This window comes from Fundulus heteroclitus, chromosome 13 (assembly GCF_011125445.2).
Source record: "Fundulus heteroclitus isolate FHET01 chromosome 13, MU-UCD_Fhet_4.1, whole genome shotgun sequence".
In the NCBI taxonomy this organism is placed as follows: domain Eukaryota; kingdom Metazoa; phylum Chordata; class Actinopteri; order Cyprinodontiformes; family Fundulidae; genus Fundulus; species Fundulus heteroclitus.
In genome coordinates this window covers 10,584,568-10,611,630 of record NC_046373.1, presented here as the reverse complement: position 1 = coordinate 10,611,630, position 27,063 = coordinate 10,584,568, and the positions used below count along the sequence as shown (strand labels likewise).

The 27,063-nt window shown below is 41.5% G+C and overlaps 1 protein-coding gene and 1 long non-coding RNA gene across 3 annotated transcripts in view; one reads left to right on the top strand and one right to left on the bottom strand.

The window, feature by feature from the left end:
- Positions 1–3,546: 3,546 nt before the first annotated feature.
- Positions 3,547–27,063, bottom strand: part of cdk6 (cyclin-dependent kinase 6) — a 54,707-nt gene continuing 31,190 nt past the window's right edge. For both annotated transcript variants that reach the window (XM_012860160.3, XM_036145037.1), the window contains 4 exons: positions 15,610–15,719; positions 8,017–8,067; positions 7,726–7,861; positions 3,547–7,609 (listed from right to left, as the gene is read on the bottom strand). In XM_012860160.3, coding sequence (XP_012715614.1) covers positions 7,457–7,609; positions 7,726–7,861; positions 8,017–8,067; positions 15,610–15,719 — 450 coding nt within the window. In that variant the 3' untranslated portion in view covers positions 3,547–7,456. The remainder of the gene's footprint in view (positions 7,610–7,725; positions 7,862–8,016; positions 8,068–15,609; positions 15,720–27,063) is intronic.
- Positions 22,676–25,294, top strand: LOC110368231. Its single transcript, XR_002427976.2, has 3 exons — positions 22,676–23,723; positions 23,841–23,950; positions 24,784–25,294. It is a non-coding gene; the product is annotated as an uncharacterized LOC110368231 (long non-coding RNA).

Sequence of the window (27,063 nt, the reverse complement as noted above, 5' to 3'; positions counted from 1 at the left end):
ACTTCTCAGCAGGGGGCGATAGCCTTCACAGCTTTTGGCAAGAAGCAGTGTCTGGGATTGTTAATTTAGGATTTGATGCTTCTGAAACATTTCCCTGATGGATGCGGGACACACAGGGTATTGCTCGGGCGGGTGGGATCATTGGCAATGCGTCTGACCCTTCTATAGACCCGTGCTGCATAAACAGAATCAAAATCCTGAAGACGGCATCCCACAGTCCCCTGTGCTGTCCTCACCACCTGTGCTAAGTACTTCCTCTCTGTGCTGTGCAGCTCCCATACCATAAGTTAATACTGACAAAATACTTTCTATAGCAGCTCTGTTTCAGTTTCCTGAGGAAGAAGAGACGTTGTTGGGCCTTTTTCACCATTTGGAAGGTGTTCACAGTCCAGGTGGGGTCTGAGGAGATGTGGATGCCCAGGAACCTAATGCTGTCCACATGCTCCACCACCTCCCCATGTGTGCTCAGTCTTCCTGGACCTGTAGCCCATTATTACCTCCTCATACTACTGACACTATAACATGTTTTATTCTTGCCTCATCATCCCCACAGTACTAGCTTCCATTGCAATGTTTCTCTAAATTGAATAGTGTACCGTTTAGCCCAGTGTGCCCAAATTTGTGGCGCAAAAGGATTGCTTTGTTCCTCCTCCTACCTGTATTTCTCATTTCTCCAGTATTCCTTTGGATTTTATAAAACTATTGTCCCTTCTTTCTCCAACTGTGTTTGACATCCCTACCTCATTTTCTGTATTAATAAGAATTCACTGAAACGTTTCCAATGGCCTCCCTCGCAGGCTTACCTGCCAATTAATTTCCTTTAACACCATGATGTTCCAAACACATACTCCTCACAGTGTTTTTTTTAAATGTCTATTAAGATGTCTGTTCTGCTTTCTGAATGCTTGTAATGGTAAATGGCTTGTACTTGTATAGCGCTTTAATTAGTCTTGACGACCTCCAAAGCGCTCTACACTACAGTTCAGTCATTCACCCATTCACACACACATTCACATCATTGGTAATGTAAACTGACCAATGATGAACTGGAGTCTGAATAAAAAAAACTGTCTTCGATCCACTGGATGGCTATAATATCACAAGCATTCCTCCTGTGTATACTGAACGATTCTCATTTATCCATTTCTCTGTTTTGATATCAAACTCTGGTATGACGAAAGCTACTCCAACCCTGTTAAATATATTCTTAGATGCATCTGCATATATTTGCGTGTTATTGTAATATTGACTACTGTTTCTGTACCATATGTGAGCTTAAAATTAATTCCTTATCATTTCTCCTAGTCTTCGACATATATTGATCAGATCTATTCTGAGTTTCCTTGGTTTCTTATTCACAAGCCAACCAAAACTCCTCAGTTTTTGTTTCTTTCCCCCAGCGAGGTTTAAAGGTATACTATGCAACCGGGGTTGATTTTCCAGCGAGGCTCCCCCCAGAGGGCGAAAGTAAAAGTGCACTGTGGCAAAGATGCTCAGCTGTTCTGGTTCCTCCATCAAGCCAGGCGCGGTTGTTTTGAGCTTAGCAGACAGGCGAACGCAACGAAAACTGGAAAAAACGGCAGTACAAACAATGACTGACACAGTGAAGGTATGAACATCAAGCTTTCCGCAGCGCTATCTTGGCGAGGCGGCCGCCGCCGCCGCAGCCTCGCCAGTTTTATTAGTATTATTATTATTATTATTTTATTTTTTTTGTATGTTGGCGAGACGCTACCGCCACCGCCTCGCCAAGCCGCCGCCGCCTCTCCGCGGCCGCCGCGGTAGCGTCTCGCCAACATAACATAAAAAATAAAATAAAATAATAACTAAATAAAAAAAAAAAAAAAATAATAATAATAATAATAATAAAACTCGATATGCTTGCATGTTTATTTGACGTTAACACGCGGTTCTTTGTTGTTGCTTTCGCGCGTGCATATAGTGAATGGCAGGGCAAAAACACATGGAGTTCTCGCAGTAAAGCGAGACTTCTGTGCGTGCGGGCCGTGAGCTCTTGCAATTGCAAGTACGGTATTTCCCCCACAGACCCCCAGGGCGGCCGAGAAAACCTTTGTTGGACCTGAAATGACTCATTTAATCATCCTAAACGGTATGGAACACATTAATTAACTGAAAAATGTTGCATAGTATGCCTTTAACAATTTCTTGACTTGGATGATCCTTTCCGTGACCTTGTAAATTTTCCCTTCTGATGTTAAGTGTCATCTCTCCTGTTTCTACATGTAATAATGCTGTCAGGGTTGTTCTAACGGCACCTTTGCAAAGCCGCAATGTTTGATGGGAATATGATCCAAATTATACATCCATAATCTATACCAGACCTGAGTAACCCTGTGTATAAAGCCCTCAGCGTGGTTCCCTTTTAAACACCACTTTCTTGCACATGTCTAGAACGTTCTGAATGTGTAACCCTCTCATCAAACCAAACCATATTTAATTTGAATATCTTCACTCTTTAGTTCTTGGTTATATAGCTTTAGCTTAATAACTTCTAGTCCTGATTGTGTTCATGTCCGTTTCTCTTCCTACTGCATTATGAAAGTGACTCCAAAAAAACATTATTCACATTTTTTTTTTTTAATCCTCACAATGTCTTGAGAGCTCTTTTACACAAGCTTTTGGGAGCCGTGACTCCTTTTCAGCGTTTTAAAAGTTTTATTTTTTTTAACTTTGTCACATTCCCTTGTCCAACAAGTTACAACCTTTCTCTAGATCTTACCTCCCTTTTTTCTTTAGAGATTCTCTCAACAGCCTATAACATAGCACAGTAGATAGATTTTAATGATCAACTTCCATATTCCACTGAATTGTGTCCAAGTAGTCTTGCTAAGAAGGGTGCATGTTTCCCAAACACCACTAGTCAGACACTGATGCAAACCTGTATCAAACCTTTCAATACCCAGTTATTTAACTTATTGTATGTTAGTAGTCACTTCCTAGTGCTGTCTTCATTAACCTGCCATGCACTCAATCCTGCCAGCGAATGTGAAAGTATTGTAAGACCAATTGTTGATTCCATACCTGTTCTCATGTTACACACATCACACTTATGGCCATCCCATCATTAAAACCTAAAATTTTTATTGTCCATCAATTCTTCCATTACTGCTCTATTTTGCTCGTCATTAAAACCCCATTATGAGCGGTGTGCATTAAAATGGCCACACCAAAACATTGCTGGCTTCAAGCGAAATGAGGATCGGACCGAGGGAAGTCTGGACAGAGCCAATGACTTGAATTCTTGAACAGGTTCAGTTGAGGAACAAGCTCAGCATCATCCTCTCCTTCCCACAGCCACACAGAAACCCCACTTTACTTTGACCTAAGCACCTCTTCATCCTTAGTCTGACCAAAGAGAAGGTTCTACAAACAAAGCTGCTGCCTAAGACCCCCTAGGGTAGCGATCAGCCCCAAAGACCCCTTGAAATCTCAGATTAGATCACAAAACCATTAATAACTTGTAATAGAAAAAGAGGACGACTAAAGTGTGTGGCGTTTCATTCAAACCCATTCAGAGACAGATGAAAAACATTTGCAAATTCTTGCATTTTATTCAGCTGGTGCAACATATTATGACATCAAATGCATTCATACATTATGGATGCCAATCTGACTGATATGATGGATTAATTTATGTCTAATAACTTTAAACTGTAAAACCGCTTACAAAAAAAACGAACGGCTGACATGAGACTGAAATGTGTTACAAGATGGCAAGTCTTAGAAATGATTGCATTAACTTTGACTAAAACTGCCATTAGTTCAATTAAAAAAAACACTATTTCTAAAGTAATTATAGCTTTATAATTATGCAGTTTTAATATGGACCACTTACATTATAAACCTTACAATCAAATGGAAAATGCACACAGTGTTTAGTTAAGCAGACCTATTTTGCTTGCCTTTCAACAAATAAATGTTGCTGATGTTAATAGTCTATTTCAAACAGAAATTACTACAGTAAAATAATTGATTAATAGTCTTAACAGACTATAAATGTAATTAAAGACACCATTATGAGACAGCTTGATAGGAAACCTGAAGAAGTCGTTATATGGTCACTTGGTAGGCCAAGAGATGTGCAAACTGTGCCCAAGGGGTTTGGACATCCAGACAAAAACCTGAGAGAGTTGAAAAATGAGTGTGTGTTTCTGTGTGTGCGCTAGTAGCACTACCTGTTAGGAAAAACATAAACCAACCAGTGTTAAATTGTTACTGTTCTGCAAGAAGTAGAAAATACAAAAATACAGCTCTGCATAAGTCGCCTCTTTTTTGCTCATTCACAAAAAATAAAACAAATTGAAACATAAACAAAAAAAAAACAAAAAAACTGCAACGGCACATTAACGTATAAAGCAAAAACATAAAAAAGGTATCATTTTCTCATCAAAACTACTGTAAAATTCATCGCCATGATCAGTCCACAGCAAATTCCACCAAACATTTTCAAGAAAACACTTTCGAACAACTTTCCACTGACCTTCATCTACTCTACGTCTAGCCACTTTTATGACATATCGATGTGCTTTAGCAACAGATTCTGTCGTTTCATCTAGCTGAATACACTGTACAGTACCAACACCTAGCTTTTAAACGTCTTACACGCAGAAACTCTGATCGCGCAGAGTTTGTGCACTTGACGTAAGAATATCGTATGCCCAGCTCATTACGAAAGATAAACCCATAAAATCCAGTAAAAAAAAAGCATATAAGACTTGTCAATAAAATTAGAATTAAATACAAAATATTTTGATAACACTTTGCCGAATGTTTTCATGATGAATAGTGCTGGTGGGACTTTATACACAGAAAGCAACTCTGTGCATTTCACTATCATTTAGATTGTAAATAAGTGAATTTCATGATAAAATCCCACATAAGCAGAAAAAAATAGTCTATTTAAAAAAAAAAAAACGTCTTAAAGTAAGTGGCAGGATCAGTTTTCATTGTCTCAGCACCGTTATGATCAGCCCAGTGAGTTCTTGACGAGTGCAGTAAACCATTAGAATCCCGCTACTGGTTTGTCTGCAGTTACTATAGATATCCACAAGATGGCAGCAACGTGTTGGTTAACATTAGAACGGTAAGGAACATGGCAGTGAGAGGCTGGCTTGTGATTCCATGTGACTTTATAGGTACATGAGCATGCTTGGGTTGAGCATTTTGCCAGTGTGCTCCCATCGTTCATCCTCTTCTGGCACACTTTCCACGGAGAGCATGAAGGCAGGTGAGATCCGCGCCGTCCGCGTCGGACCCAGTCTGGTCCTCAAGATCAAGGAGGCCAGTCAAAAAGTCTAAACACTGGTCGTAATGAAGCTTCAGCCTCTAGAATATGTCCGGCCTCTCAACTAGGAGTTGAGCTAAGATGCAGGCCTATAATTGTATTTTTTCAGATAACATTTCACAACCTAAAAGCAGCAATTACGATCCATTGGTTCTTGGGAAGGCAGCTTTTGTGCATGTTCAAGGGCATGATGTGCCATCACACCATCTTCGCCCCCTTGTTTATCTTTTTGAGAGTACTTTCAGGAGTGTTTTACATTGATCATAAAAAGTATTTCCTCCCCAATGATTTCATTATGTTTTACATACATTTATATAGTACATAAAACTACAATTGAGCCTTTTGACATTGAGAATAAAAAAAAGTCAGAATGCACACACAGTGGCTCTTAAAACCCTGATAAAACATTGTTTAAACATTGTGTAAACAATCTAAAATTGAAATTTCTCGTGCATAATTCAAGTGAAAAACATTTACTAGGGTGAAAAAGAACAAATATTTAAAAAGTTGCAATAATCTCTTGCATAAATTGTGCACAGACTTAAACTAAGTTTTGGAAACATATTTTGATTTAGTTTCAGCACTTAATTTTCTTAAGTTCACATCTACCACCACCTATGGTGATCTTAACAAACCTGAAAAAAATTCAGGTGTCCTGTAACTAAAGCCCTAGTTTGCAGAGAGGTTAGAAAAGATCAAATGGCTCTAAACGCAAAGATGTCTCCCTCAGGAGAAATAACCCACAGTATTATGTAGGCATTATTGGACAGTAATGACAGTCTGCACTAACTGATTAAAGAAAAATATGGAACAAAGGGACATTACTAAAACCGCATGGTGGCTCCTGGAAACAGGTATCAAGTGTCTGCTAGAAACTGATGATGATGAGGGTTATTCCTCTGACTGTCATTCATGTTGTTTGTGGCTTGAATACAAATAAAATTAATTATAATAAAGCCGCTCCTGAAATCGCCGCAAGTAGGTCCCAACAGGAAGTTAATGAAGTCATATTAAATCCACTGATCATAGGTTTAGGTTTCTTATCTACCAATGTTAGGGTTAGCCCTCAGGGGAGGGGATAAACCCCAGGCATTAAATTAGGTTTAGATGTTAAATCCACTGACCTTAGGTTTCATTACTTTTCTCTCCGTCTCCACATACTACAATGTCCAAAACTTGCGATATGAACTCCTGTCATTAATTGTAAAAATGGCGGCGCCCTTCAGTGGGGTGCCTCTCACAACATTTGAATGGACAGAATGGAAAGATACTGCCAAGATAAGACATGGGATGCTAATACACTCCTACCAAAGAAGACTGGCTGCTCAAATTGGATCAAAGGGAATCAACAAAGTTAGAATAGTTTAAGGGTGTCCACACATATGTAACGGAATTACTCCGACTTTTTAAAACTACTTTTTATAGTCAAACCTTTTCTTGTTTTCCCATTGAGTAGTGCAGGACACATGTCGTGCTTCTTTTCTATGATTTATCATGCTTTTCTTTTTTACATCCCAAAAACCTGAAATATCAACAGGGATGTGTTCACATCAGAACCACTGTATGAAACACCCTCTAATTAAGGTTTGACTATGAATCTTCAGATGGAAGTCATCACTGTTGGCAATGGGAGTCGGGCTCTTTCTCCTTGAATTAAATGCACTTGCATCTACAAGGGAGCTTTTGCAAACCAAGAAACTTTAGCTGTCTTGTTGAAGATTAGAAAATAAGCACAAGATGATCACAAAAGTCAACTTTCTTTTGGTACACTAACTTATGTATACCCAGATGCTGGTAGTTGAAATGACGTTTCTGTAACAGGTTGTTCAGAATTTATGAAGAGACGACATCTAATCAGTTAGGTATAACTTCAGAGGAAAACATTAAACCTAGTTGGAGTGTTTTCAAGCAGTGCAAAACTAACAAGCTGAACTATACTTTAAGATGCTGGTGTCTAAATCAACGATATGATTAACAGGATGAAAGTGCTGCACCGAGATGCAAGCGGTATCTTAGAGTTACACACTCAACTGTGTTCAGTGTCAAAAGGCTTAATTTGTGAGTTTTGACTTGCTATAGATCAGGCAAAACAAGGTGGGTAGAGGAAATACTTCTTATGTGTTTGGGATAGCTGGAGGTTAAGGAGGACGATCAGGCGGTCCTCTCCTCAATAGTGGGCTTGTTGCTGGGGATTGAATGGGTAGCGTACAGGCTCCTGCTGTGACTGTCCACGCTCTGAAAGTAGGGGTGACTCAACGCAGTGAAGGCTGATATTCTCCTGGAGGGGTTGAAGGTGAGAAATTGCTACAGAGGTTGAAGAAAAAAGGGGGGGGGGGAAGCACACAGGAAGATTAGATGGAATAACTAGTAGTCAGAAACATGCAGACGGATTAATTTGAAGGGAAGCCTATTCCACCTACCATTAGCAGGGCTTGCCCTTCCGCATCCATGTCTGGCACCAGGTTTTCTATTGGTTTAGGGGGTCGGGGTGTGAAGGCACTCTGTGGTAAGGCCACTTCTTGAGGCCAGTCTTCAGGTGAAGGTACCCCGACAACACTGTTAAATGATAACGACAATCAGCGATAGGCATCCTTTACTTTTTCAGAAAACATTCCAAGGGGAAAAAGAAGACGGCGTAACTATTTTGCATTTGTCAGTAACAGACTTTTTTTTTTTTGCTTCGTTTTGAAGCAAATTTAACTTGTACTCACTCAAAGATCTTCCCCAGCTGATCCACATCAGAGTTCCCCCGAAAAAGAGGTCTAGGAAAGAAATGAAAAGCAAAATCAGTTTCACTACCATGTGTGGAGCTCTCTTACCAACCCTCTCTGCAAATACAGGTTTTAATGCTCATCTTCCTGCTCTAGGTGAATATAAAAGAGCTTTGACTCAAGGCAACAGGAATGTGAGAGCCTTATGTGAACGTTTGAAGTCCACATGTTGTCAGGATTGTGGAGCAGCATTGGTAAGACCACTAAAGACAGGAAGGAGGGAACCGGGATGAAAAGAGGGAGGGGAGCAGTAGCAGGACTGCTGGTGGTTCCTGTGGCTTTGGGCAGTCTTCGGATACCCGTGGGCGGTCATGGCTCGGCACTGGCACTCGCACAAATTCCAGTAGTCATCATCAGCCTAAGCCTACAAGTCGCCTCACAGGATAGAAAAAGCCTGTTTAACTCCTGCGTGCGTCAGATTTGGCTCCATGCTTCGTCAATGTGAGTAGGCAATTGGGACCTGAAACGCCTGCGAAAGAAAAGCTGGATTATTGTATTACAGAAAGAGGTATAGAAATGAGACTTTCCTGTTCGAGTTCCTCTGAGAGGAAAGGAGGAAGAAGGGCTTTTCTATGAGCCTTTTCACCACGGATCTTAAGACTTGGTTGGCAAAAATCAGATGGGCCTGATTTTCATCAACAATGCCGTTCTTTTTTCCACTCTCTCACCAAAACCCGGATTTGTGCACCGCTAATATTTGGCCTGTCCAGAGAATATCCCACCTGAGCAGTGAATCTCTGCAGCTCCTCTTAAGTTAGCATCTTGGCTGTTACTCTAGTAAATGCTGTCCTGAACAGTTTATGAATAATTATAAAAAACAAACCTTACTTCTTCCATTTTCCAATGGTTGTCTAAACAGAGCTCTGCAGGATGTTCAATGATTTGGGCGTCGTTTTAATACCTAACCTGGCTTTGATCTTCTCCACACAGCCCTCTACTAGACCCGTCCGGAGTGTACCTTCTTCAACATGATGCTGCTTAATCATTAGTGATCTCCAACAAACCTCTCAGACCTTCCAAAACATACTGTTGATATACTGAGATGAAATGGCATGCCGTTGTAACCCTTTTACGAGTTGGTTGACATTTGAAGGCAATTAACTGCACTGAGTTTCTTTATGTAAGGGAACCAGAGGAAAGAGGGTGATATATGTATGCATGGCGCATGCTTTTGGTCCGTTTTACAGCTATGTGCTTCTTTGTGTCGGTTTATCACAAAGTCTCGTTAAAACTATAGCTTGCTGCTGTAACGTGAGAAAATCTGGAAAATCTCATGGTCGTGGGTTCTGAATATCTTTATAAGGTGGCGCATTTCGCCCGTTGGCTTGATGGCCGTTCAAGTGCAAACCACTTGAGTGAAGTCAGCAGTAACCTGCCAGCCACCTTGCACTTCCCTGTGTTTTCCCACTTGCAGGAAGCTCCGCATAGCTGAACACCCACACTTTCCTACACAATCAAAGTCAGGGATATTTTTCACCCGGCGGCATACAATGAAAGCAACCTCTCTGTCATAAGCACCAGAAGTTAAGAATTTGGCACAAGATTGAGTTCTATTATTTAAATTATTTTATCATGTTTTTGTTTGCTTTTTTAATCAACAAATGTTTCTTAGCTGCTGCAATGCTGCGAGACAAAACACCACACATGAAAGTCTTTCGAGTAAAGTTTTGATAAAAGTATTTTTTTTTCTTTTTAAAAGATCAGACCAAACCAGTTTCTGACAGTTGCAACAGGAAAAAAAAAAGAAAAAGAAATCACCTACAGCAAGTTATCGTGCCAAAACAAGTACTGATAATTCCAAGAGGTCCATTTTTAAACCTGAAGTGCTTTGTTGGTTTGTGGTGGGGAATAACTTGCAATAATTAACCTAAGGTTGACCACTGGCATGTGCACAGTCAACAGCTTGGTGCAACTGTGCATTTTCAATACAGGGCACATACATAAACTGTGCAAATGCACACTCAGGCATGGGGACTGGGCCCCTCATGCGAGTGCATATCACATTCGGGCACAGAAGCATGAGTGGCGGCAGTCGAAGGGCCGACACGAGGTTTGGGCAGGCAGCTGAGTCACGCTTCCTTTAGTGTCTGTCCGGCACTGTCCCAGATTCCACTGAGACAACCTCTGGAATGTGTGCACATGTTTGCACGTGAGAGCGTCGATCTGTCTGAGTGGGAATTAGACAGAAATGCAGTGGGTGTTTCAGAAAAAAAGGAAAAAAAAAAAAAAAACCCGCACTGTATGCTTTGACCGCATGGACAAGCAAGTCCTATGCAAACCTGGGGGTATTTCATCCGTGCCAATCTGTGCACACGTCTGCTCACGACTGCGCTCTGAGGATTTATCAATCGAGTCTCAAACTGTGAGAAAGTAAACAAGGATGTAGGGCCTCTCCCAGACCATTAACACACCACATTGAGGCTTTTCGATTTGAGGAATGTCAACAAGCAGACGTGCTCGCCCTTATTCCCTTGAACTATGAGTCAGAAACCATCCTTGCCATGCAGATGCAGACTTGTGTAATATTTGCTTAAATTCCTGCACTCTGTATTCTCATACCAGTGCACAGTTGTTTACTGATTTTAAAATGCATTTTTGCAACGGCATGTTTGAAAAGAAAATGGAAGAATATAGTCAAAGAATTTTCTTTATGTATTGAGTCCTAATTCATGGGTTAAATTAGGACTTTTCTGACGTGTAACAGGAGATAACAGAGAACATGAATGCCCTAAATGCTCACTGAAGCTCTGATAGAAGATTGCAACCCATGCAGAATTTCAACAGGGCATGGAACCAAGAAAACGCATGGATGAACGGTTTCTGAGGCTTCAACAATTGCACAATTTAGGTGCAAACTAATTCACGTTCTTTCTTTATCTTCTCCTTTTCTGCACTTTCCCCTAAACCATCCTTATGCTTTCTTTCACCACTTTTTCGAGGGGCCCTTTGATCTCTGACGGGTGTCCTTTTAAAAAGCCGTCTTAGTCATCAAAACAGAGATATCTATTATTATGGCCATTAAAGGGCTGTGCCTCACCTTCCACCCTAAAGGAAATCTGGGCAGGTGCCAAAATATGAAGACGGCCACCTTTATAAACACAGCAAAGCTTTTAACAGCTTTCTCTGTCAAACAGAGATAAAAAGAAAACCCTATCCAAGATGACACACGCGCAGTCTGCCACCTGCTGTCAAGGAGGAATGTCCAACAGATGCAAACAATGCATTTTTGTTTCAAAAAGAGCTCCACATAGTAAATAACTTTCTAAACAAACAAAAGGAGGTTTGTAGATCCCCCTTTTTATGCACATCTGTGAGAAACCCTTTGGGCTGTTTGTGTTGTCTGAACTCTTCATCAACAGTTAATACCTTTGATCTGCACCTTTCCCAAAGTACGAATGTTTAGTTAAAATGCAACTTCATCACACATTGCAAGCGTACATTTTCTAAAAGATCCAAAATCTACCATTATGATACTGAATACATTCCTCATTTCCTTCCTCAAGTGGAGGACTTCTCGGGGGTCTTGTTCACGGGTGAGGGGAGAATGGAGCAGGAGATCCACAGTCGGATTGGTGCAGCAATCCCGGGAATTACCGGTCGTCTATGTTCCTACCTTTATCTATGGTCACGAAATTTCAATTATAACCAAAAAATTAGATCCTGGATACAAGCAGCGGAAATTAACTTCCCCTGAAGGGTGGGTCAGGCACTCCCTTAGAGAAAGGGTGAGGAGCTCAACCATCTGGGAAGGGGCTCGGAGTAGAGCTGCTGCTCCTCCACATTGAAAGGAGTCAGTTGAGGTGGCTCGGGAATTTGTTTAAAATGGTCACTGGATACCTCCTTTGGGAGGGTCTCCAGCCATGTCCGAAAGGAAGCTCAGGAGAATAGGTCTCTCAGCTGGCCTGGGAACATCTCGGGCTTCCCCCAGTAGAGCTGGAGGAGATGTCTGGGGAGAAGGAAGTCTGGGCAGTTCTGCTGAGTCTGCTGCCTCCTGTGGACTGAACGCATACCCAACCAAAAACCATGGTCAATACTGAAGACCCGGGATGCAGCATTCAGATCAGGAGACAGACTGACCCACAGCAAGGCTAGAAGTGAGTTGAAAAAGGGCAAATGGTGCAAGCAGCGCATGGAGGACCACTTCAACACCAACAACCCACGTAACATGCGGAGAGACATCAGGACCATCATGGGCTATAAGTGCAGTGATCAGCAGCTCAGCAATGACCCAGCTCTCTCCGATAACTTGAACTGTTTCTTTGCACGCTTTGACTCCCCAAAGGCCGGCGGTCTGAACGTCTTCCTCAGTCAGACGTCCCTGCAGCTCACCATGGTCCCTACCTGCCTGAAATCCTCCATCAATGTGCCTGTTGTTTTGTTTGTTCACTTTCTTGGTCTAACAGCTGATAGAAATATAAAAAAAAGGCAACCAAGAGCTAAATGAACAAGGGAGATGAGTGCTATTTGTAAAGCATGTAGTTTCATACCTCCACTCTTACTAAATTTAAAGTTCAAACTGCAGAGTTGGGAAAAAAAATAGGAACAGAAGGAGAAGATATTATGATACTCAAATGTTTTAACCCTGTGTGACCTGTTGAGGTTATGAACTCTCACATGCTTGCATGATGGGGTGTAGAGGACGGTTGGGGAAGGAAGCAGGGCTGCTCCTCCTGGCAAGCCCTGCCCCAGAACGACAGTTCTTATCTGCTATTGCACACACACAAGTACAGACCGACTAACTCATTATACTTTTGATTAGTCACTTTGCCTCGCAAAGGATAGTACAAAAGGATCTTTAGTCTGTGCATATGGCATTTTAGAATATTTTCTTTTTACAAAAATATTGTTTAGTTGTTTTGTTTCTCTTGCAGAAAAGGAATCCAATATTAGTGCCCCCCCCCCCCTCTTGTGAAGTTCGTTAAACCACAAACTGAAATACTTACACCGAGAACCAGAATCTTGGCTTGCATGCTTCAACCACAACAGGCAGCTTGTGTTACTGTAATGGTTTGATAAGCCAACTGAAATGTGATTGCCTATTGCTCAGAAACATCTGTCAGGTGTCATTTGAGGTGATGACGGCTGGTTTAACAAATTCCCAAATGACTCGATGCGTAAACTGTGTGAGGACTTTCTTTAGACCGTCTACAACTACAAATCCAAAGCCTGCAGAGATTTAAAATAGTCTTCCTTTTGTTCAGCCCCCCTAGAAATATAATCCAACAATTGGGTTGGATGGTTTGGACTCTAAATAAAACAAGTCAAATGTTTATGTTTTTTGTGATTCCCTATTGATATACATGATGAGAAAAAGACAAAATGTTGTCAATGATTATTGATCAAAGCTTTTTAATAAGCATATACAAGAGCCGGGCAATCCATGCCCCACCAGTGATATAGTGGAAGGAATTCCCAAAGATCCCACTTGTTAATACCAATTTAAAACGTACCCTTGCTCTGATCGCTATAATAATAATGCTACAAGTAGCCCTTCCATAAGTTGGAATTTCTTTTAAAGATAAAAAGTATAGTTTTGGTGATTTAGTTTATGTGTGAAAGCTTATTAAGAGAAAGAACAAAAAAAAAAAAAGTTTGAAACGCGAAAGGAAACAGACAACCACCAGCCCGTGACAGCAAACATCAAGTGATCACGTGTCAGCGCTCTCTGGGTGAAACAGGGTGAAACTCCGGGTCCTCTGGGTTCAGATGAGGTACTTTCCACAACAGGAGAAATCATTTAGCGAATTTAACCCGTGAACACTGGGCAATTATTAGCTGTATAGATAACCTAACTTAACTTAGATGACAAAGATCAGCTTTAGTTTTGGCAAATTGCACCCAGAGAAGAATACAACGTCTCTAAACAACATTCTTACGCCACAGGTCATCACATCCTCATGGGTGGCCAGCAGGCCTTTGTGTCAGCTCTTAACACAATGGGTCCTTGCACAAGAAAAAGCCCTACAGCTATATACAGTGCCAGCCACATTTAATATTAGGTTTTAGGTCTGGGGACTGAGGTGACCTTTGAGGAAGGTTAGCTCTGAGTCTGGTGAAATGTTTCTGTGTTGGTTGAGACACAACACCCCCCCCCCCCCTCCTCCAATATCCTGATTTTTAAAGACTCTACATATTCACACACTTCTTTAAGGTTCCCAGGGCCAGTAAAGGAGGAAGGGGCCCACAGCATCACAGAGCTTCTACAATATGATCTAATGGCTATGAGGTGTGTTTCCACATGTCCCTCCTTTGTTTCATACCGAGCGTTCCTAAAGCACTTAAAGTCCCCGTAGAGTTTAGAAAACATGTGTGTGATGTAAGAAAGAAATGGCCTTTTCATTTTCTCAAACCAAAAACAGCAGCAAGGCTTGTAGACGACACCTAATGGTCATGAAATCTTAATGACTCCAAGATGCGATTCTCCAACAGAGCTATTTTTTTTAACCTCCGTTACAATCTTGCTCGCTGTGTGTGGGGACAAGATGAATATGAGTCCTCATCTAGTCTTGTGACCAGTGGCTGAAAGAAATGGGCCTTTGTGTCATTATGTATTTATATCCAAGGGAAACTGAAAGGCATGGATTACTAATTAAAAGTTTCTAGAAACTTTAATCAATTTCAAATAAATTAAAGAACTGCCTTATTTGCATTTATTTTTATAGCGATATAAGGGATACCAATAATTGTCCAGTAATTTTATCGACCAATTATTCTGTGACAAAAGATTTATTTTCTCATGTAAATAAATTAATTTAATTGAAAGGTTCAAGCTTTTTCTACATTTTTTGATGTGAGATTATGCCACTGCGATAAAAGATGACTTCATATTAAGAGCACAGCACTTTAGTGAAAGCTCAACCTTTTTCAGCAGTTAATGGTGACAATCACTCTCCTTTAGGGAAAACACACAAAGACTGGAGGACACATGGGAGGACAGCAGCGCCGCCCCCAGGCATGCGACTCCTGTTCAAACCATCCATGAGAGACTTTTTGTTTCTTTCTACTTCCCTATTTTCTTTGTTGCACATCAGTAGAACTTGGTCAAGAGCTGAGGTTAAGAAATTTTTGTGTTTAGACATTTAAATTCACTTTTTCTTTTAACTAAATAATGTTTCCATGGGGATGGGTCCCATGATATTTGTGTCAGTGTGAAAGACCCTGTACATCTATAAAATTACTCTTTGGGGGTGGGTTGTGCACAGAAAACCAATATGGGCTCTTGACCAACTTTCTGGAGGATGCGGTTATTTGGGAATACGAATGGTTGGTTTCATGCAGATGCTTCAAAATTTGTTAAAAGCATAAGCTGATCTTAAAAAGCAGCCAGCATTACATTGTAGTTTGGTGTTGATACTGAAGTCCTTGGTCCAGCCTATGTCTGGAGCCTTCTCTCCTGCTGTCGATTTTGTTTTCCTTCTGCTGAACCTCTTGTAAGCTAAGAAACTATATCAACACTACGTACAGTGGCGAGGCTCCGAAGACAGTTTTAGATGAAAGACGTGTCGGCTGTGTTTGGCTTTGTGCAGACCTCACCTTCTCCTGAACATTTCAGCGAAGATGCAGCCAACGCTCCACAGGTCCACCGGTGTAGCGTAGCTGGACTGCAGCAGCACTTCAGGAGCTCTGTACCACAGCGTCACCACCTGCACCACAAACGGCAGAAAAACTACTGAGCCTTCATTGTAAAAGCACAAAGACTTGAACACTGAGTGACTGCCAGCAGCATTAGGTAAATGTCACCGGCGATGTGGGCTCACACACATACACACTTAAAAGCCTCTCTGCCTCCATCTTGGCCTTACGCAACACATTAAATCATATCTGGCGGGACATGCCTCCAGCTCTGATGTGCAAGTCTTAAGTTTTTTTTTTTTTTTTGCACGGCGGCGTAACAGCTACACGCAATACTTTGCACCGGTTCACAAACAGGCAAAAATCCCATGCAGACACAGTTTGTCTGTGCTCCTGCTTTAATAGACCTAGCAGAAAACACATCAAATACCAAAACAAAGCTCCTCCTGTTTCTCACCATATGTCCTGCACCCACCTGAGGTTTAAAGGCAGCCATTTTGTGCCACTTCGCACTAAGCGTGGTTTCCAAATTTGTCCCTGAGACTCCTGGGACCTCTCAGAGTGATTGTGTGTGCAGCCTGCCTCTGTTAACAGCTACAGTAGGGAAAGCCTCCAGACAAAACTCAGTGACCCCTGGTAAGAGAGTGGACTGGTTCCAGGTGCTTTCCTAAACTCTGTAGTGTTTCTTTCCAACAGTTTTTGGCCGCAGTTTCCTCCACTAAGCACTGAAGAGTGCTTATCGGGATGTTAAAGTCAAAGGTAAACGCTTGTATGTAAAAGGAGCACATTGTCACCCAGTTACTTTTAACTTGTCTGCTTTTGTTTGACCATGATGAAACTCTAATCTGTTTTAGATTGGCACACACAACTAAACTCTTTTGAATATGTAGCATGACAATAGCAATGACTCTTGAAGATATTACACTGCATGGGTAAAATCACAAACTGCTTGCGTCCAAACCTGCACACTCCAAACAGATTTTTTTTTGTTGACATACTGAGTGTCTAGAGGGTCCCTCTGCTGACCACCAGACTTGCGAGATCAAGTATTCACGTGAGAGTACGTATCGGACATTCCACCAACATAAACAAGCTGAACAGTAAACAAAAAACTGTAGCTCAACAAGCTCAAAGAAGAGCTCCGTTTCACTTTCTTATCCATTTTCTGTTCTTCTGAGCCCCTACCATGGGTAAGTACACCGTTAATGGGGTACCGCGCACGAGCTATTTTTAGAAACACAACGTCACGATGACGTCACATCACGTGGTACGCAGTAGGGCAAGCTTGCATAGTCCGCCGCTGTGTCGCTGTAATAGAGACGTGCGTTAGCCTAGGTTTTACTCGGTAAACGACTGCTTTTTCCAAATCTAAAACCATGGTTTTTAAACATTGTTGCTATGGAACGTGCAACAGCAACTCGAGTTACGCTGATCGGCTGCATATGAAGGATGGGTCTTTATATCACGCGGGACGATTGGATGCTGGTCTGGTCGAGCTCTAAGTTCTTTTACTCTTTCCATGCAATATAAGTTTAGCCTGTTTAGTTGTAGTGGACACAAAATGTGGTTACGCTTATACAATAGAGGACTAGTACTTAAGTTGTGTTATCAACCGCTTAAACCACCAGAGTTGAACTGGGCGACTGCAGTTCAACAGATGTGAGACATTTCGGTTTCTCCATCCTAAACACGGCCATCTAAATCCTGTCCAATCACAGTACAGTAGTCGGACAACCCTTTTTTGACGATGCGTCTAGAACAAGCAGGGAGACCCTCAAAGACAGGGCTGCGAGCACAAAATTACGTCATTCGCTGCGCGAGTGAGTCAAATTGTCTCGGTTCTCTTGGAGTATGTAGCGGTCTTATGGCTACCTTTACAGTGGAATAGATAGATGCTATGTACTGGTTTAACACCCAGTACTGTTTATGTGCTTCTCATTGGCAGAATGGGGCTGTCCTACACCAAACTGAGCTACGGGAAATGCACAATGCACTGCCCAACTTCTTGCTTCTGCTGCAATATCCACAGTTTAAACTGACGACTGCTGTGAATGTCCTGCACATCAAAGTAATTAAGTTCAAATTGGCAACCATAATGTCCAAATTGTGGCAAGACATCTGGTGCGTAATGGTTTGACCAAATCAATAGGTTGCAGGAGGTGTCAAAGTTAACCTACTGTTGCTATAGCTCTGAGCAGCCAAGAAAGACATTGGCAGAGCCACTACAGTCAACTTTTAAAAGTGTGAGCTAGCTTTGTGGTTAAAGAGCGTAACGTAGCAAAGACTGTCCATAAAAACATCAGCTGGCTGCAAAACGGATGACAAAAACAAGCAGTACTGAAGGAGTGGAGCACATAGTTTCATCCGAGTCAATAATCACCATCAGTACACGTAAGCCTCTTTTAACAAACGGTTCCCTTAAAAGCCACGGAGACGAGCTCCTCTCCAAGCTGCCTTCGGCTGGTGATAAATCAAGCCGACTTTTTCTTGCAGACCTAAACTTGGAGCAGAACGTCTGACATGTTTTGGCCATATCCTAGCCGGTGGCACAGTCAATCTTTCATTGCTTTATTACACCCTCAAGTGGTTAAACTGGCTCAGTCTTACATAAGTCAGCCCGTACGCCTGTGACTCGACCTCGATTGGCGGCTCTCAACTGTATTGTGAAAGAGGCAGATGGATGGGTCGTGTTGAAGTGCGCTAAGGCACAGCAGATAAATGGACTTCAGCCATGGGGAGTTTTTACACAGGTTATACTTGAAAATGGATGAAAACCAAAATAGGCTCAAGATGATGGGTCTGGGATAAACGGCAACAAGCCTACTTGCTGGAGTGTTGCAGGCTGCCACACTGGTTGCTATGTTAAAAAAAAAGAGGCATACATTTTGATGCAGATCACACCTCAGCTTAAAAAAAAAACTAGGTTTTATTTTATTTTTTTTTACAGACAGGTAAGACGGAAAGCCCCATTTTTAATACATTTTCCAAGAATTAATTTTAAAAAACATTGTTTTGTTTGAACAAATGTAAAAGCACTGGGCATATGCTCATTGAAAATCAATTACAAGTGTCCAGCAGGTTTCTCCATACAGGTTTTGCATGCAACTAAAAATTAATAAACTATAAGATTGCCTCCATTTTTGGATCATCTGATCTGATTTTAATTTAGAACAAATACTTGATGCGTTAACAAACCATAAAGTGAAACTTTTTAGTTTTGATTAATTAACTGAACAGGAAAAGAAGAAAATCTGACTTCAGTATGTGACCTGCCAATCCTAATGACAGCCTGTCAGGGGGAAACTGGCTGATAAACAATAATTTATGATGCAAGTGTAGCAGAGGACAGTCTCTGGCTCATTGGCTTGTAAGGACTCTACTATCATCAGCCTCCTCAGTAGTAGGCATCTGTCCGTCATGGAAGAAAATGTCCAGCAGGCAGTTTCTGGTGAACTCAATTTTTCTTCCTGCATTTCTGTTTCTTAAAAAAAAAAATTAATTCACTGAGGCGGCCTGGTTTTCACTTTGATGGAAAAGCAAACCAATTCAAAGACCCTGACATCTTTTCGTGACAGTTTCATTACTGTGCCATGTTTCTAAACAGGGTAGATAAGGTGATTACAGGGTGACGGTGTGTAAATACCCATATTACATTTAAATATGCCACATGTATATCATGCAGTTTCACAGTTATGAACTTCAAGGGTACTTCCTTGAAATATCAGCTTCATGCAAATCAGAATTATTGAAAATTGTACACGAGTAAATCCTTAACATCTGAGATGCACTGATAAAGAAAACCCCATGGTGTCCCATAACAGTAAAAGAAAAAAAAAAGTCACATTTGTGTTTTAAACTGAATGACACTATTAATAGAGCCGGAGGGTGCATTTTGCAGATGGCGATACTTTCATCTCTGCTTCCTGCTTCACTGGAAACAGAGCGGAAGTTGAGGCCAGTTGGCTGAGATGTAGTGTGTGTGTGTGTGTGTGTGTTTGGGGGGTGGGGGGTGGGGAGTGGGGGGGGGGGGGGGGTGGCCATGTGACCAAAAATAAGACATGAGCTTAGAATGAAGAGACTGTCACAATGAAACCTCAAAGAAAAGCATGAATGGAAGCTACACCAAGGTTTAGGCTACAGTGTCAAATCTAATTTTTTTCTCAACCTTTAAGCATGAATGGTCCATTTTTGTTTATTTCTCTTCAGAATTGATCTACTTTGCTGGTGTTTGTAAGGCCAAGAGAGCTGCCAAAAGAAGGCACTACGTTTCTGTGATAAAAGCAGGTTTAGTTAAATAGGTTTCTTCCTGCAAACTCTTGCAGCTGCAGTTCAACTGCATACAACTCGAGCGACTTGCATGGATTTGACACCCAGCAGAGTCAAAAGACAGCTCTGATATGAGCGCACACACAAAGCCTTCTAGGAAGAACCACAGACCTAGAGCTCAGAGTATATCCGCCTCGCAGTTATTCGAAAACGTGGCCACAAGTGCAGATTAAGGCATATACTTGAATATAACACATGCACAGGTTGCTGAAAATAGATGCAAAGGGATTTGATACAGCATCAGATTGCACCTTGTCTGCTTCTACTGAAGCAACATTTTTCTTTTTCATTTCCCACCTCCAATTTACCATTGCAACAGGTCCAACTTCCCTAATAGGCAGCCAAAGCTAAACCCGATGCCCCCATTTGTTCTAGCTAGAAATTTAGAAAATAAAACTTCTAAAAAGAAGTGTTATTTATTTCAGCTACAGGAGAGAATCTTGTTCCTATAATAACATGCAACCATACAATAATGTGCAGCTCCTGAACAGTTAGAATATGCATCTTTTAATGCATGTTTACATAGGTTTATATATGCAGGCAGCAGATATAAGACGAGTTTAGACCAAAGCAAGTTTACCACCATGTTGCATCACCTCTTTTAACAGCTCTCAGAGGAACTGAGATGATCAGCAGCTGTGGTTTCTAAAGCAAAATGTGTTCCCATTCATGCTTTTACCACTCTGGGTAGCTAGTTTTGAATTATTTATTTATTGATGCCCACATTTTATCAGAAGATGTGTGTTCTGGGCTGTTATGCGTTTTGACACCGAAACACACAACTGTCTAAATTGTTTAAATCTGCTGATGCAGACTTTTGAGATATTTTCCCAGACGTCACAAACGAAGTCTGAAAGGTCTGGCTAAAACAGATCATTCAAAACCTTAGGACACCTCTATTAATTTTGTTCCCATGCTGTAATCTTCAACCCTCCAAGAACATCCAATTCTCTAGCTGTTTCTGTAGACCTCCCTTTGAGTCTCTCAAACACATACAGTGAGATCAGAATGCATGACTAGCCAGCACCGAACAGCTGGCGAGCTTATAATGTCCATGAACGGATTTTGATCACACACACACACACACACACAAGTTTCATGCTCTCTATAAGAGCCCAAAATATTGTGTTTGTCCAAATACATAAACTATTATTCTCACAAGACGGTGCATGATCTGAGTCATACCCTAAACCAACAGCTTAACGACGGTTTTCACTGAGATCATTATAATAACACATCTTTGGTACAATGAAAAAGGACATTCCCCAATTGCAATGTTCCCTTTTTGTGCGTGTCCTTTCCCCTCCTCTTCTTCCGACCACGCTTGCATTCCTACTTCCTTAGTCTCCCTTTCTCACCCTTCTCGTTCTCTGTTCTGCTTCACATATCCCTTCGTTACCCACTCCAGTTTTCCCTCCTCTGTATGTGCGGCATGAAAGCGGATACAGGCTCCTGCGTACAGCACACACCGAATGAGTCATGGGTGTAGAGCGCGTCGGCCCTAAAAGACAGTTATCAGAAGTCGAATTGTTTTGCATTCGAGGCAGCTGCTTTGCATTCGGAGTCTCGTTTTCTGTCTGTCAAACACCCTTGTTCCTTTCGGCATGGCAACCAAAAGGAAGAAAAAGAAAAAAAAAAAACTGGGGAGAGGTCAAATGAAGGCAAATGAGAAAAAAGGGAGGAGGTTGGACTGAGAGACAGAGTGTGTGAGGGCTGACTCCAGATTAAAGGACAACATTTTGAGAATTCCTTTCTGCTGAGAGCATCCTCCCCGCTCACCACCAGGACAATCCTCCACAGCTTTCACTGCTGTTCTCTCATTCCCTCACCCCATGAGGGAGGAAATAACTTCTCCTGCCCCCGAGGACCTCCAGACCTCCTAGGCCAGACCTCCAAGTCTGCCTGTCTTGCAACATCCGGGATCGTGCTACCAGAGACCTGTGCATGCACAATGGACTGGTATGACAATAGGACACGAGTGTGAGTGCGGGGGTGTTTTTGGCATGCGTTTTGTGCGGGTGCTTGCACGTGACTTGGAGAGCACCTGCTTTTACCTGGATGAATGTTTTTCACTGCCAAGTGATATCTGCAAGTGCATGAAAGTTTTTAGCACCACGTTTTTGAAGTTTAAGGTTAGTATGTAATCTGTACATCCGCTTTTCTAATAAAGTCTGACATTGTTTTTTTGTTTTTTTCTCCGAGCAATCAGTTCTCCACACCCCTTTGATTTGGGATCGTAGTAACGTCTCAACAATTTGTTTTACTCCTCAACCTTTCTTAACTTGCTAGGATTTACATATGCATGCTAAACTACAAATTATCAATTATAAAAAGAAATGCATAATTTTAATAAAATTTCAAGGACAATTCTCCTCCTATTGTCACTCCAGATAGTCAGATGAGATCAAATGAAAGCAAATCCAAAATGCACAAATTGTGAGGTAAATTCTCAAAAATGGAGTATAAACCGGGTGCAATCTAGTTTAGACAAAAAAAGATGAGATCCGCAAGACAAAGGAGGCATCTTAACAATGGCTATTAAGGACACGGTTCTCAACAAGAAGAAAGGTGGACTGCTCTCTCCAGGCCACGGCTCAGTGTCTTTCTTAACTGTTTCAATTATTTTTTACTCAAGACATGGCACAATAGAGCGGCAGATGAACAGAATGAACAATTGCCTAGTCAGCAATAATGTGGCCACTGGATTAAACTCTTATATCTGATAAAAATTATGTTTTTTGTAAGGCTAATCTAAAGATGTGTTTATTAAATGAGAATGCATAAAAATTAAACTAAACCGAAAGAAGAAATAGATAAGTAGCGCATCACTGCTACCGTTCAGCTCATGGGGAAGCCTTTTTAGCGGTTGGACATGCTCTTTGGGGCCCATGACGTTATCTCTCATACAGCTCAGCTCTATTAAGAAAGACGTAACCAAAATGACCTGATGTGATTAGGATGACTAAGGCTTAGGATCGCTGGGGTTGGCTGGGTTTGGCAGGGGGCCCATGTTTACATTCCCTCTGAGGAAACCAAGGATGAAAGAACGCCACTGGACACAGACGCACACTCAGAAACAAGTGCTTCATATGCACTAGAGGTTAAAATGACCAAAGCACACGGTGATCAGTTTTAATTCCTACCTAAAGCAAAATAATTAGGTTCAGGAAACCTAATTCTTCACTGACCCGGCTCAGCTGGTTCATGACGACATTCCTGAAAGCACACCCTCACTAATTAAAGTCTTCCTCTCCGAGCTTTGGAAGAATATGAAGCATGAATACAGGCAATACACAGAAGGGAAAGCGGATGTCCTAATAATAAGCAGAAAACTGAATTCAGGGCACAGCAGAACAGAGGCTGTGATGTTGTGTCTCCAGAGAAGCCCGAAGCTCCAGCAGTCAGCCATGCTGTAAACACCATTATTTCACTCCCTCAGTCACTTTCCTCACTTTCTTTTACTTGTTCTTTCCAAAACAAGGCAATCTACAGCTCTAATAATATCCCCTCCCCGGGCCAAGAAAAGACAGACGATGTAAGACAGAGGGGAGGCAGGCAGATTGAGACCAGGGGCTGCTGGGGGTTTGGGGGTGGGGTGGGGGGAGCACGAGAGGGAAAATTGCAAGAGCAGCACACAGACTGTATACAGTAAAACAGAAAAAAGGGGAGCGCTGCAACTGTTGCCAAAGTATGCACAGCTTACAGGAATGCAGCATGGGCCCCTCAGCGAATGAAACAAAGACAGCACAGTAAGTGGCTCTCTCTCTCTCCCCTGTGCTACCACATCCGCACATCATTAGCTGGAAAATTCCTGATATATGCTGTAATTTTTTCTCTTCCTATTCCCCTTTCGGATGCTGCTGCAGACTGGGCTGTAATATCCAGGTGACCGTGTGCACATGCAGCGCATGCATACCCCACTGTCTTGGGAGGAGAGCCGAGATTGTGCCTCCAATGAATACGGTATCTGACAAAGGTGAGCGCGCGCGACACACATTTTTGTAAATATTGCATATCTTTTCATGGGACGACAATGAAGTTATAATGCTTTGATACAACATGGTCAGTGCTGTGAATTTCCTTACCCCTTAAAATAACTTGACACTCAGCCATGAATGTTTAAACCGGTGGTTTAAAAGTGAATACACCCCTAGGTACAAAATGTCCAAATAGTGTCAATATTTTGTGTGGCCACCCTCGTTTTCCAGCACTCCTTCACTCTTTTGGGTCTAGAGTTCACCAGAGCGTCCCAAGTTGCTACTGGAATCCTCCTCCACGATAACGTCATAAAGCTGAGGGATGTTGGAGACCTTGTGCTCCTACACCTGCCACTTGAGGATGCCTGAAAGATGCTGAATTAGGTTAAGGTCTGGAGACATGCTTGGTCAATCCAGGAACTTTACATTAAGGTTCTCTAACAAGGCAGTGCTCATCTTGGAGGTGTGTTGAGGGTCATGTTGGAATTATGCCCCAATAGGAGGGGCTCATGTCCTGCTTCATTAAGTCAGAGTATATGTTATGGAACGACACATTTTCTGCACTATGCCACCGATGATTGGAGCACTGACAGGCTGTCCTCCAACCTCTTCAACGCACTTATCCAGTTTCAAAAGACAGACTTTGTTTATGACGCTGAACGTGTGCGCTCTAATTCTTTGGTTGACCATGGTGATGCCTGTTCAGAGTGAAACCGGTCCTGTTAAACCGCCGTATGGTCTTGGCCACCATGATGCAGCTCGGTTTCAGGGTGTTGGCAATCTTCTTATAGCCTCGGCTATCTTTATTTATAGCAACGATTCTCTTTTTCAGATCCTCAGAGAGTCCTTTGCCATGAGGTGCCATGTTGAAACTTTCAGTGATTGGTATGAGTGAATGTGAGAGCTATGACGCCAAACCTGCCTACCTTACCTGCTCCCCATTCACAACTGAGACCTTGCAGCATTATGAAGCGACATGACAACAGGGAGGAAACATGGCTAATTGGGCACAACTTGTACATTTTCCCTAAGGGCTGTACTCATTTGTTGCCAGCGGTTTAGACATGAATTGCTGTGTGTTGAATTATTTACTTTCACAAGCTTACACAAGCTGTACACTGATTAAATTACATATCTAAATGTAATTTTTAGTGTTGTCCTGAGAAAAGACAAAATATTTACAAAAATGTGAGGGATGTGCTCATTTTTATGAGATGAATTGTAAAGTTTTCTGTGCATGAGGGTGAGCTGATGTACTGAACAGTATGTAGGGATATTCTCCAAGTCTGTGGGAACTTTTCCACACTGCAACCACTTAAATAGCATTTTATTAGAATTTCAAATGTCAGATTAAAAGAAAGTGGTGAACATATAAAATGCAAGATTTTTATTTACTTTTACAAAAAGAAAAAAGAAAAAAAGAAATGAGGTGTGCCTATATAGTTAGTCCATGTGAGTCAACACTTTAGTAGGGCTGTGCATAAAAATCGATATAAAGATTAATATCGATATTTTTAAAAACGATTTAATATCGATATTCTGGCTTTCAATATCGATATACCTCCCAACCTCTAGGGGGCGTTTTTTTTTTATTTTTTATTTTTTTTTTTCCCAGTGTCCTGTCTAGCAATATGGCAATACGAATTGATGTCTCAATGCCAGATAGAGCTCGACAGATTTTGCTTTTACAAGTGGAGCAAACGGCTTTCGCCATAGTGCTCCACTTGATTTATGCTTGTAAATAGCTTTATTATGATTCCTGCAAGGAGAATTTCAAATTATATGGACATGACAATGGGAGAGTAAAGGAAGAACAAAAACTGAAAGAAAAGAAAAAAAGAGTAGAGGTGAAAGAAAGAGGAGATAAAAGGGAGAGAATGATAAAACCTTCTTTGTCTGCTCCATCACCTGGAAAGAGACACAAAAAGAACAGCACAACCAACAGACATAAAGCAACAGATACACTTGAATAACACCTAGATGCCATTGCTAAATCATATATATTATTATGTAAGCTGACATGTGTAATGTGATATTTGAAAAAAGAAAGTGAAAGAACATAAATAAATAAATTACAAGATTACTGTATATAAGTGAACACTTAATACCTGGGACCCAGCACCTGTGGGAGATGTGAAAGTGCACTAGTTTAGGTGAACATTATCCAGAAATAGCTTGATAGTGATTGTGGAGAACCGAAGACCCTAGGGGGCGTTATTACAGCGCAACCATTACAGTTCACAGCGAAGGAGAGCGAGTGAGACGAATTTGTGGAACGGCCGACAGGATTTTAGAAGCTCCTTTGTCCCTAAAATCAGATGTTTGGGCACATTTTTGGTTTCTGTGACACGTTAAATGCATTGAAGCAAATGCACTTTATTTTCCTGTTAATATGTCTGTGATCAATAAATAGAACATAAACATAATATTTGGCTGATTTTGGTGATTGAATCACTGAGCATTAATTCAAAGTAATAAATATCGATATTGGAATCAAATCAAGCTGAGCTATGTATCGAGAATCGTATCGTATCGTGAGCTGTGTATCGAGAATCGTATCGAATCGGCTCATCCTAGATGATACCCAGCCCTACACTTTAGTTTCCCTTTTTTGCAATTACAGCTTCAAGTCTTTTAGGGTATATCTTTGTCAGGTTTGCACACACAGATATTGAAACCTCTGCCAGCCTATCACAAATTAACTTGTGCTCAGTCACATTAAATGGAGCGAGTCAAGAACAAACTAGGTCTGGACTTTAATCGATATTGACATATTAGAAAGAACCCAATCATTCAAACGTTATTCATAGAGCACTTTACAGCGGTTAAAAAGAAAGACAATTAACCATTACAGGGTTATGTTTAAGAATATTGTCCCACTGGAAGATGAATCAACTTAACTTATCAACTTATGCAAAGTATTCCCACAGCATCCACCATTATGGTTCCCAGTGTAGATAATGTATTCAGTGGGATGTGCACCGTTAGCTTTCAGCCAACAGTATTTTGCATATGGGTCAAAAAGTTCAGTTCTGGTCTCATCTGAGCAGAGCACCTTCTTCCACGTGTTTACTTGTGGTAAACTGCAAATGGCACCTCTTACGGCCATCTT